We start from the raw sequence: 12,520 nt of genomic DNA on the forward strand, positions 1-12,520 counted from the left end.
ATTATCTATGCAGCATGTTATTTTCATCTATAACATTCCCAACGTGTTTGGAAGTCATATCATTACAGCCCCGAATATCTCGTTTTGCTAAGGAAGTGTTCTCCTAATGCTAAAGGAGGACAGTGGAACAAACCTGCTGATTCTGTCTCCTATGCTCCATGCATGCCATGTAATTCTTGGCCCACTGAGACAAAGCCAAGAATTAGAAAAACAAAGAACTACAGTTTCACAGCTCAGTGTTCTGTAGGTCTATAGTCATCTAAGTACTGGCAAACACCACAAACTCATGGTACGGAAGAGGAAAAAAAAAAAAAAGAACAAAACAGGTTGTTTAAAAAAATCTAGTCAATTCAACAGCAAACAACTAGTTTTGCTGCACTGCTTCTTTCAATGATTTATTTTTTAATTTGAATGGTGACATACATAAACAGTCAAACTCATTTAAAATTTCTCTTATTTTTGCTTCTCATTATGATCTTAGAAGAACAAGCAAGCAAACATCAAAGGATGTCAGTGAACAGGTCATGGACAAGGGCAATAAGGTTATTAGAAACACACCCAAGACCTCTCCAGGTTCAGAACGAGAGGTTGTGCACTGTGCCTTCTAGAAACAGAACAGTACAAGAATGAAGGAAAAAAACCAGAACAAAATAGCCCCACTGTTGTCCATTTTTCTCAATAATGCAGGAAATAAGGGTTTAATAAAAATCATCAGCCACTTTTAACAGGCAAAGAATTGTGTAGGTCTTGGGATCAGAAGGAAGAACAGCAGTTCAGATGTAAGAACTGCTAATTTGCAAGTTTTCTGGAGACCAAAAACATTCAGCACTAAAATACATTCACATACAGGAAAACATAACTACTATTTATAGTCTTCTAAAAAGTTACGTAGGAGAATACCTGATGATCAGATACTGACAATATCACCAGCACTCGCTGGTGGCTGTTCAGCAAAATTAACTCTTAGGTTTGGCTACAGATTACAAGGGGGAGCTCAAGCTGAGCGTTAACTGATGTACTGATAAACAGTCACCTACTTACCCAGTTATCTCTCTGTCTAAACCTAATAGTTCAAAATAGCTTTTGTTGGCACGTTATCGGTTTCCTTCTTAAAACAAACACAAACAACAACAAAAACACAAAGCATCCCACCCATACAAGACAAAAGTCAGCGTGACAGTAGATTAGAGAAAACAAATATAGCCAGAACGAGAACTAAAATTTCAGTATGAAGGCCAAATTCTCCCTGCCTTTGCAAAATGTTTCCTGAAATAAGACTCAGTATTAAAATCACATTTCTTTTGGGCATTCTTACCTAAAGAAACTGCAGTCTGACAATCTGAGAGAAATTCTGCTCATGTCAAGTTCTCCGTGATACTCATTTGACTTGAATCTTAAAGACTTACACTACACGCTTCCATTTTGCAGCAGGTCTTTCACAAGAGTCTTGCTTCCCAATGCTCCTCCCATCCCTGTACTACTTCCTTCTGTGTAGGACAGGCAAGTTAGTTTTCTAGACAGTGCTCTAGCCACAGTCTATTTCCAAAGACCTGCAGTGGTTTTTCAGACAGGAAGGTGCAGTTTCCACAGACTGTGCCTCTTCACTCTCCCCTGCACTCACCCTGCAGTACTAGTTCTAATATACCCCAAAAAACACCAGGGACCTGCACGTTTCATACGCATGAAATCAGTATCTCCAGGCATAAATAAATGTGATACTGTTTGTACTTTTGAAAATGCTTCAAAAAGTCTTCTTTATTTTGTCATGAACGCCAGAATTTTTAAGGATCTCATCACTTACCTGTCATGCTTGTTCTCTTGTGCCGCCCGCAATAGCTCCTGAATATTTTTAGTGATCTGTTCAGTCTTCCGAATCACGTCTTCTGTACTGGGCAAATTGGAACTGGGGGCTGTATCAGTATCTTCAGGGATAGACCCTTCCCCCTGCCAAATGACACTCCTCTGTCTTCCTTTTCTACCTGACCTGGAAAAGGATAATATTGACATTGTCACTGCGGTACAGAATGTTATTATTGCTTAAATAACTCAATGTCTTTTGACACCAAAAAGATATGAGCATTAGGTCGATGCATCATCAGACCTACCCTGTCTCATCCAGCTCCAAACTGGTGGTGGGATTATCATAGTCACTTTCAGGCATGCTATTCTGCTTTTCTAACTTCGATGCCTACAACGAATAAAGATTTATTTAAGTATTGTGCTGAAAATAAAGATCTTTGTCAGTGATATACATTCTATGCACATTGGTTTGTTCTTCTGCGTAAAAGTTCTTGTACCAGTCTTATTTTTCAAGCTCAGTCTACCCCTATCGTTATTCACTGCTCGGTTCTAGGTTATTTACTCACACACTTCAAGCTGCTGTTTTTCCAGCTTGGATTTATTTTTTCCTATTTTTTACCCAATAGACTCTGATGCTTAGTGTGCTTACAACGTACTGACAACAGCACTGCTGAAACGAACGTGATACCAAAGGCTGTTCTCTCCTTCCAAAACAAGAAATTAATTAGCTCCCTAGTTAAAAATTACCTCTTTAGTGAAAATTTCTTCCCTCAAGTACGAATCAGATCTGCATTTGAGAATATGTTTTTCCAAGCTTGCATCAGCAGTTCTAAAAGAAAGAGTCCTTCAGCTTTCACAGAACCTGCCATCCGAGCACCAATGTTCTCCTGCTCTCCCTTTCACGTGATATTCAAAAGGGGCAATAACGCAGAGTGACCTAGCAACCACACGTGGAACCAGTGTGCCACCCAGTTCCATGCCCCTGAGCAATTACGCTTTTTCGGAAGCATGATGTTAGAGAATTAATTACCCTACAATCCTCAGCAGACCAGTTCTACACTTCCAGTAAAGCTTCTGATCCATCTGTAAGAGGGTGATGCTGCTCATTTTTTTCTAAACTACCTTTATCACAACTTTCCCTCCCCCCCTCCCAGAGAGCTGTTAACACAACTGAGCACACTTAGTCATGACAGCTCAAGAATAGTGCCCTGCAGACCCTAACACAGGGCCCCCCGTCTCTTTAGAGATTCTAAGCAAACTTTCACAGGTAGTGCTAGTCTCCCTTCTCTAACCTCGGTTGGCCTCCTTGCATAGTTTATATCCCGGTGATACATCCTAGAGGCTTATGCTGTGGATACCTACTCATTAGGCCCATCTCCAGAACTCGTATCACTTTTCGGTTCAAGACCCTTGGAGGCACATTCCCACTCTAGGCCAGGCCAGGGATCACCACACCCCCGCCTGCTCTAATCTTAAAATTGCAGAGCTCATCTGAAGTGCCTGCTGCAGCTCGTCCGTTTGCAAGTACGGCACATCGATGTCACTCTACGAACAGGTCCCTCTACTAAGTCTAGTAAGTTCTGGCATTACATCAGCTCCAGCCTTATTCACAGACAGCACTGCTCACCTAACAGGGTCTTCTGTGATCCCAGTTGAAGGACGATGTCCTTCGTGCTACATAGAAACTCTAAAGTAGAGATCAAGGGACTCTCAAGCATTAGATTGTAAAGGATATCTTCAGGTAGCATTCCTGATACCTACAGTCAGGACAATACTTTTGTCTTGAGGAAAGATGAGGAGTGTGAATAGGAAGTGTTTTTCATTGGTTAAGGCCCATTCCATTTGTTATGCACTGATGCAACGTTTAAAAAAGAAAAAGGAAAAAAAAGAAACACAAGATAAAGCACAGATCTTTGGTCTGAAGCACTTGTAACATGAGCGCTTCCCATCCATTTTAAAGTTCCTTTGCACATAAGAAAGAAAAAGTTGCATTTTTTGAATCCTCTCTCAAGACAGCAAGTAAAGATCAATCCTACAGAGTGACAGACATACAGCAAAGATACAAAACTAATTACATGCAGGTTCTAACTTTTCTTATCTCCCAAATGTATAACAGAGCACAGTGTGATGAGTGGCAATGCTGTATGTTACAGTCAAAAATACAACGATAGCAATGAACTAAGAAAACAGGATTTTGATATAGCAATAAAATCAGTGTACGCTTGGGGAAAAAAAAATCTCTCAACAAATTTCTAGGTTCCATCATAGTTTAAAAACATAGTATTGATATCAGCTGCAGGCAAACCCAGATTCACACCTGACTAAGCAGAAGGACATTCACTTAAAAGTTTTATTATCCAGCACTCCTTGTAAATCCAGCATTTTCTAAATTGATGTCTCCAAACACTATACAGTCAAAATAAACTGGTGGCACAAGAATTAAAAAAGGGTTTTTAATGCTGAGGGAAAGAGGCCAGAGGTATGACCGTTCAATATTTAAATCCACCGAGTGGCTTTTGAAAAAATCTCTACTATATAATAAAATTTGATTAGAGACCCTGCAATGTCCAAGAAACAGAATGGGACAGTACTGATTTCATTATATTAAGCACATAGAAAAAGCAGACTAAAAAGAGAAAACTTTTCCTAGAGATCTTTTCAAAATTAGCCAAGTCTTGCAAAGAAATAAGAATATTTTTCTCTCTTAAGTTTGCTCTTGGGAAAGCCTTGTTTTAGCGCAAAAATAAGCAAAGTGTAAAACTTTAACGCATAATACAACAAAACGGGTATAAGCTACTCATAATTCTGTGAGGTGAGCCATAAAAATCTAAGAGCACCCCAAAGAAACTTGTATTGATGCTTGCTTCGAAGTTAAAGACATTCAGTCCTAGAGTCCTCAAAATGCAATCAACTCACTCTGATGATTGAGGGGTACTTTCTGCAACAGTGCAAGCTGGTGTTCCAAGTTGGTCAAACAGCAGTGGAGAAAGCTATGGGGTCGTTCATCTTAAAAATTCATTTGTCTGTGACACCCTAGACTGTGCCTACTGCAGATCCATTACTTCAGTCATAGCCCTTTCACAGCCAAAATCAGAAGTTATTCCAGAGTTGCAAATGTAACGTGCTTCTGCATTCTTCTGAATATGTAACTTATAACTATTTCTAGGATCCCAAACAAAATCTAGTCTACTAAGAAGTTGTCTATCACAGATAGACTAGTCTAACAAACTGTTTACCTTGCTAGCTACGCTAAATTTGTCCTTTTGCGAGGTGGTATTTTATGCTCACTTCTAGCAAATGAACTTGAATAAGACTAGATTTAAATATCCTACTACAAAAAAAAAAAAGAGTGAGAACAACATTTAGAAAAGTGTAATAAGCTGGATAATGCTTCTTCAAATAGCTAAAGCTCATGTATGAGGCTACAACAAAGCTAGTGCCTTTGAGATAACATGACCTTATAGAATGCACTTAATGTTTCCCAGTTATATAGTAATTTTTGTTCCTAAAGTCAGTATAGTGACTAACAAAGACCTGAAGAACAAAGTTTTGCAGATCCTCACGGAACATCAATATAAATGTCCTTTATACTCTTTCACAACGTCTTCAATTTTGACCTGAAAGGAGTCTTGCTAAAAGCAATTTCCATGCCCTTTCAGTCTTTTGTCTGTCAAGGTAAGCAGAAAGCAGGCTAGCTGATATTAAACGAACTGGCGAGCAATCTGAATAGTTATCCACTTGGATGCTTGAAGAACTCACTTCAAACAAGCTAATGAACATCTGTAAGATAAACTGTCAATCAGTATCATTCTGGATTGGATGCAAACTGACAGCCCCCAAAGAAAGCAGGCTTTAAAGCTAGGACCCAGTGAGCATACCTGTGCCTCATGCAGTGCATTTTAGTCAGTAGGAAAAGTTACATATTGGCTTTTGAAGTATCAGTAGAGTGCCTACCAAATTACTTTTTAAACAGCCACCAGCTTGTCTTCTGATTGTTTTCAGTGTTATGCAGTCGAACAAGTGATTTCGAGCAACTTTGTGCATGGTGTTAAATGCTGAAGATTTTAGCTGTTGTGAAGTTAGAGAGAGGCAAGTATCCACAGTATGTGGCAGAAGAAACTGAAACGATGAAATGCTGCTTCATGCAGGCATGAAGGCTAGTTAGCATAAAGGGGAAAGGATAGAGGCATAAGGGCTTTTTGGGTGATTGACACCTCCTCCAGGTAAAAGACTAATTGGGAAGGTACTTAACCCTTCGTGTGCTTTCATCCCTTGACCAGGAAAGCGTGGAGGGGAAGGAAGGTAGAGATGAAGAGGAGGTCACAAACGCACTCCTCCCGATCTAAAAATGGGAAAGAAAAAAAACACTCGGGAAAACCAAAAACAAAACACAAATAACTCTGAAGTGAAATAAAGGAACATTCTTAAAACCAAGGAGATGACATAAAGCAAGAACGATATTGAGAACGTGGCCGAGCTTGAGTGGACTTAATTCTCTCAAAACACAATCGACTTCATTATAATTGTAACACTGATGTACCAGAGGTGCCAAATTCCACAGAGAATAAAATATATTTACCATAATAACAAATTAACCAATCTCTACAGAATAAATCAATGCTTTAGAACTACTACTGCTAACTATCCAAATTTAAAACCAAATGAGAAATGTAAAAGATCTATACAAAGTGCTGTCATTTTTTGCCTACATTGCCACATACAAAAGAATTCTTGCATTTCTTGCTGCCAGAACCGCCTTTATATTGACATGTCAACTTCATTTAGAATGATAGAGTTTTCATTAAGTTTAGAGTTCTTATTAATTAAACTGAAGGAGAACCCCCTCCCCCCCCCACACACACACACTAAAATTTCTGCACCAATTCCCTGGTGCACTACTGCTGTTGGCGCTCTCTGTCATCTTTGGTATGTTCATGGAACATTTGCTCTCCTCCATGTCAGGCAAGAAACGTTAACTTCCAAACATGTTTTAAAGGGCTTAAATGTTTATATGGCAGGAGAATACAAGAGAGTGCTACCAACAGAGGACACATTGAAACAAATCCCCAAATGCTAAATACGTGCTTGCAGAAAATACTGTCGCATACTGCTTCTCACAAGGCAATTTAAAAAGATGCCACAAAAATTAACTTTATTAAACACTAATGCATGTTGGGCCACTTATCTACAGTGTGAGCACTTCAGCACAGACTCCTTGTGGCTGATTCGGATCCGTCTCTCCCCTATCAGTACATCACACAGAAAAATACTAATCCAGAAGACTGTTCAACTAACAGGTCTAAACTGTCTTCAGCCTCAGGTTTCACAAACTCAGAATAAGGAAGAGTTGCCTAATGAAAAAAGTTATCTTCAATTTCATTTGATTTTTGAAAGGAAGTTCTAGAGTTCTACAAATAAGACACATGCCTGCGTATCTCAAGAAAGAAACACATGAGCTATACCTCCCTTCTTGAAATACTACTTCCCCCTTCCCCTCCTGGTTTTGAAACATTCACACGTATATATTTGGAAATACACTGTGGTTAAAAGAAACAGCTGAGCAGAAGCCAAAAGCTCCGGTTTACATATTCAGGAATTGTTATAGCTTTTACTCTTCAAAATATCAAGCTCCTGCAGACATGTTAATACAGCAAACAGTAACAATTCTTACAGTTCAAATTTACTAAGAAGCAGATAGTTGAGAAGCACCAGTATACGAGCACAGTTGGAAGAGAGAGAAAAGCTGAACACAAGGAGAAATGCAGAAGCGTCAGTAATTTTACTTACATGTGGAGGGAAAGGCTGTAGTCTCGTTATGCTTTCTTCTGGGTATGTGACCTCTCCCATGGGGAGGTAGGGTTTCTGACCTGATCCGGTCTCATACATAGACATGGGTCTGCTACCCCGTGCAGATGGTCGTCGCTTTAAAGAAGAATTGTTGGTAGGGTCTGTGTATTCAGAACCAGTTTGGACCTGATATATATTGGTTGTGGCCTGTCTTCTGAGGTTGGTATTTTCACTCTGTAGCGTTTGAAGCTGAAAGAAATGTTTAGCAGTGGGACTTTGTTTTTCTAACAGCAAGCGTCAAAAGCAAACTGAATATACAGGTACACGCTTGTCAACTTGACTAGTCAATCCAGCTACCAGTAGCTGGTGTTTGATTTCGTTTTCAGAATCTACTTGATTTGCTTAGCATAAGCACAGAAACATCTATGCTCCAGATCCGGTAAATATTTATGTGCTGATTTCCAGCACCTTTTTCTGGGATGCCAGTCAAATTGGATCTTAAAATTGCTGCAGTTAAAAGTACACAATCAATTTCTTCCAGCCTAACTGCATTTGTACATGAATCATGCAATACAATGAGGTTGCCTGGGGAGGCAAAGGTGGGGAGGGCTTGCCAACAAAACAATTCTTTTCAGTGAAGTGATCCATTTCAGCAATCACTACAAGAACTTAAAAGAGGACTTTAACATAAGGTCCACGAAGTTTGCAAATGCCAAAATTACAGCACAGACGCCAGAGGCAGCGCAAAGAAAACCAGAGCTTGCTCTGCAAAGCAAGAAGAGAGTTTAGCTTATGAAAATAAAGTATCAGCTACTGCTTTCTATGAAGCCAACAAGAACTGATTTTAAAGCTTTTTATTCTATACATTTGATGGATAGTAAAAATACAAAAATTCTAAATTTTGTGTAGAATTACTCACAGTAAGTTTGCTATATTAACACATCATAAAAGATGTAAAAAGTACTTCAGTATCAGCAATTCTCCAACAATACAGAGTTTATTCCAAACAGTTGATGGCCTTTTATCTGGAAATTGTACATTTATTACTTGCATTTACTTTGTATCATATAAACTTTCAAGAACATTCTAAAAACTGAATTCCAAAAAATTCTATTTTGCCTGGAGCACTTCCCAGAACTCTAAATTGAGCGTGCAGACTTGATACTATCAAGATAATTTATGCTTTCTCCACATTCCTTCCGTGTACTCTGTAGTAAGATGCACTGTGTATTAATATTCAAGGACCAGTCAAGAGCCAAGCTATTTCTTTAAAGTTTGACCTATGTAATTGCTTTTAATGACAACTTTGCGGTTTCCTTTTTCCTATCTTCCACCACATTTTATAAACCTTTCTAGTGGAATTTCAGGTGACAGCTAACAAACTCAGATCAATCTCCTTATCGTTCTAGATACATAAACAAATATGCAAGCATAATTTTTTTAATTAGAATGCCCACTAAAGTACTTTCATTTTTATTTAGGAAGAATCTATTAGTAAGTGGCACTCATCAAGTGTAGCTTTACCTTTTCTTTAATTAGCATCTTTCTCAAGTAATTGGCAGGCAAAAGATCAGGTACACAGTTAGCTAATAAAGTGATAGGTAAAGTGGACAGAACTTTTAGCTTATGAGCTAAACTCTGTGCTTAGAAAACAAAACACAGATATATTAAACAAACCTACAAAAATCCAAGACTCAGACTCTTGAATGAAGTCTATTGCTTTAGAATTGCTGAAGCAGTACAAGTGCATTGATGTCTCACCCCAAATACCCACCAGAGAATTCCCACAGTGTACTGAAGTTCCCAGTAGCCTCATCCAGCTAATACAGCTGTTCTCCTTTCTTCCTTCTGCGATAGAGCATTGCTTTATCTATTCTTCACAATTAAAAACTAGGATAGAGAACTCCCTTAGCTTTCTACATCACTAGGACATAACATTAGCACAACTGATCTTCAAAATGAGTGAGCCACAGCTGCATCATCTTTCAAAACATATTCTACTGCAGAAGAGCAATGATCTCTTTTCTGTTACACCACATAAATACACTAAAAAGTCTCATTAATCCAGAAGCCTTAATAAACTTTTTTTCCCCCCCCCTCGAAAAAGATTAAATCTATCTAAAGAAACTCAAAATAAGTGAAAAGGCAAATCAACTGATGTAGAGAAATGATTAATCAGTACAAGCTGTTAAAATACCAAGGAAAACAACCTGTGATGTCTTACGTTTCTCTCTATTTCTCATTCCAAAAGACCCCAAAGACTAACAGTTGTAATAGAAGGATGGTACTGAACATATGAGGATATTTGCATTTGCTGACTTAGCGTGGCCTTAGATGCTAATAACTTAAGAGCCCCTACCACCCTCCAAAGTATCAGTCTCTTCGCTCCAAAACAAGCAGGGGTGAGGGACGGGGAGGTGTTCTTGGCTTGTCCTAACGCAACTCTAAGCGCAAGTTCACTTCCGCAACAGCAAAGCTTGAAGACTCCTCAGCAAGCTTTCTGTACAGGGAGAGCTTTCTGCAGCAGCAATCAGAAGTCTTGCAGCCTTGTAATTATTTGGAAAATAGAAATTCTAACATTTGTGCAGAGAATCCATTCGAGAAAGTAGCCAGCCTTTTCTTAGCTAGTAAGACAGACAGGATAGTGAATTCAGTAGAGATATAACTCCTACTTTAGCTCACAGAAAAAATTACTGGTTTATCTATTTTTATCCCCATTTACTCCAACTACTGGCAAAGCATGAAACAAATTATGAATGGTTTATAACTGATGCTACTTCACACACACACACTAGCCAATTCTAGGGCTGCAGTCACTTCCTAGCCTCAAGAACTTTCAGACTACAAGACATGTATATGTCCCAAGTGATGATGAAATGGCCTTTCATATATTCATTTTCAGCAATTTTATCCTTTTCAATAAAATTTACACATGAGTAGTAACCCTAAAAGCTTAGTTTCCTTCAAGCTAAGCATGCCCTGCATCCTGATTTTTTGCTCCTATCATGATTATTTTCATGAAGACTTATTCGCCTGCACACGAAGGACTAATTTTTGGCCTTTCAGAGACAATATGACTTGTTTATATTAGGATTAGAAGGTTTGACTTCTAAAACAGTTTTGTAGAGCCCAGATTTTAAATTTAGGATTTTAGCACAAACGATCACTTTACTGTTTACATAAGATACTACTTGTATCTCGTAGTCTGATAACATGGATAAAAACAGTTTGGATATATGCAAAATATATCAAAGGGATAACCTGTCTGTATTACACACGTCTGTGTATGGACATATATGCTATCATTTGTATTTTAATAGCAATCTAGGGAACATACAGAACGGTCCGTTATAGTTCCCAAGTACTTATTTGATTAAATAGTACAAGTTGCCTAACATCACGTAACTAGAAATCATGCAGATTTCTGTATGATTATCCACATTTAGACAAAGCCCAAACTGAAGGTTTAAAGCAGTAACTGGGTTTGCCAAACGCTGAACATTGTAAGAAAAAAAAAAAAAAAGGGGGGGGGGGAAATCAATCCACAATATTCTTTACATTCTATTTCCCACAGATTTAAATGCAAACAAACAAGTAAATCTTATATACAAAAAAGAATTGATATTATATTGCCACACTTCAGATTCTTTTCTGAAAAAACTGGATTGGGATTTTAATTTCCCCTCACTCCAGCTAGGCTTACTAATGGAATAAAACAGCAGATCTACTGGAAAAGTTGAAAAGTACACTATACATACACACACACACGTATAAAATATCTGCTATCACTTACCTCGGAAGTGTCAAAAACTGCTAAGATAACAAAAGTATATGCGATTTAAAACAACTGTCTGATCACTGGAAAAAGTTATGTCAAAGTGAACTAAGATTATCATCATCTCCACAAAAAAAGCACTCAAAGCACAAGCTAACACATATGCCTTTGTCGTCTCATATTTCGTTTCAAAACGGTTTTTTTTTCAAGTTTTTTCACTATCTTTATATTGGTTTACTGAATCTTCAGTTTCAGTGGTGCTATTCTGGTCCACTGAAATTAAGATAAATGTTACTAAACAAAGGAGTTACTTTATTGTGCTTGTTACCTTTTTCTGCATGATTCTCAGCTCATCGCTCAAGTTGATGTTCACTTTCATTAGCTGCTGAATCTTTACCTCAGAAGCCACTAAAGCATTTTTGACTTGCATATATTCTTGGGCTGTCACTGGCCCATCTGATAAGTCTGAATCTAGGCTCTACAAAGAGTAAGAGAAAAACACTTACACTATTGAGAAGCAGACTACTGGAAGAAAACAAGACAATGAGATTTCAACAGGTTTTCATGTGCTTACTGTAATTAAAGGAATCACGGTTTGAATTCAGCTCAAATTAATAACATTCATGCATTAAAATAATTTTGGACTATTATAAAAGAAACCTGATGTCAATCAACTCAGCTCATCTATGCATAAAACACTTGTCTCATGCACTTCAAAAAGTGAAAGAATACTGTTTCATAATGGTTTTAAAAAAATGCTATAAAGAACTATTAAATCCTAAAAGACAGATTACTAGATGTCCAATGGGAAGGCTACCATGAAACTAGAACCACAGGGATTTATTGCCCCTTTCTTACCACGCTGTATTACTTTCAGGAATGATTGAAATCACACGATCACTACTGGTCTGATGTACGTATTTCTTCAGCGAGAAGCAGTAAACATTTGTGAAAGTCAACAAACTCACTGATTAACAGTGCTCCAGTAGATCCAGTTATTTCATCTGTTCTATTAAGTCTGTAGCTTATTTCTAGATGTGCACACTGGCATGGTCTATTTTTCTAAAGGAGTATTCTATTTATAACGTAAACTTAAGCCACAACATTTAATTTTGTTAGAAACATTATAGACTGAGGCTTGATTCTGAAATAAAGGTG

The 12,520-nt window shown here is 38.0% G+C and overlaps 1 protein-coding gene across 7 annotated transcripts in view; it reads right to left on the reverse strand.

The window, feature by feature from the left end:
- Positions 1-12,520, reverse strand: part of GIT2 (GIT ArfGAP 2) — a 34,264-nt gene that overhangs the window by 8,285 nt on the left and 13,459 nt on the right. For 2 of the 7 annotated variants that reach the window (XM_068911680.1, XM_068911683.1), the window contains exons 14-18: positions 11,691-11,840; positions 7,588-7,836; positions 6,053-6,142; positions 2,106-2,188; positions 1,802-1,984 (exon numbers count right to left, since the gene is read on the reverse strand). In XM_068911680.1, the coding sequence (XP_068767781.1) occupies positions 1,802-1,984; positions 2,106-2,188; positions 6,053-6,142; positions 7,588-7,836; positions 11,691-11,840 (755 nt within the window). The remainder of the gene's footprint in view (positions 1-1,801; positions 1,985-2,105; positions 2,189-6,052; positions 6,143-7,587; positions 7,837-11,690; positions 11,841-12,520) is intronic. The other 5 variants (XM_068911681.1, XM_068911682.1, XM_068911686.1 and 2 more) reach the window with 3 other exon arrangements.

Source organism: Struthio camelus, chromosome 17 (assembly GCF_040807025.1).
Source record: "Struthio camelus isolate bStrCam1 chromosome 17, bStrCam1.hap1, whole genome shotgun sequence".
NCBI classification, from domain to species: domain Eukaryota; kingdom Metazoa; phylum Chordata; class Aves; order Struthioniformes; family Struthionidae; genus Struthio; species Struthio camelus.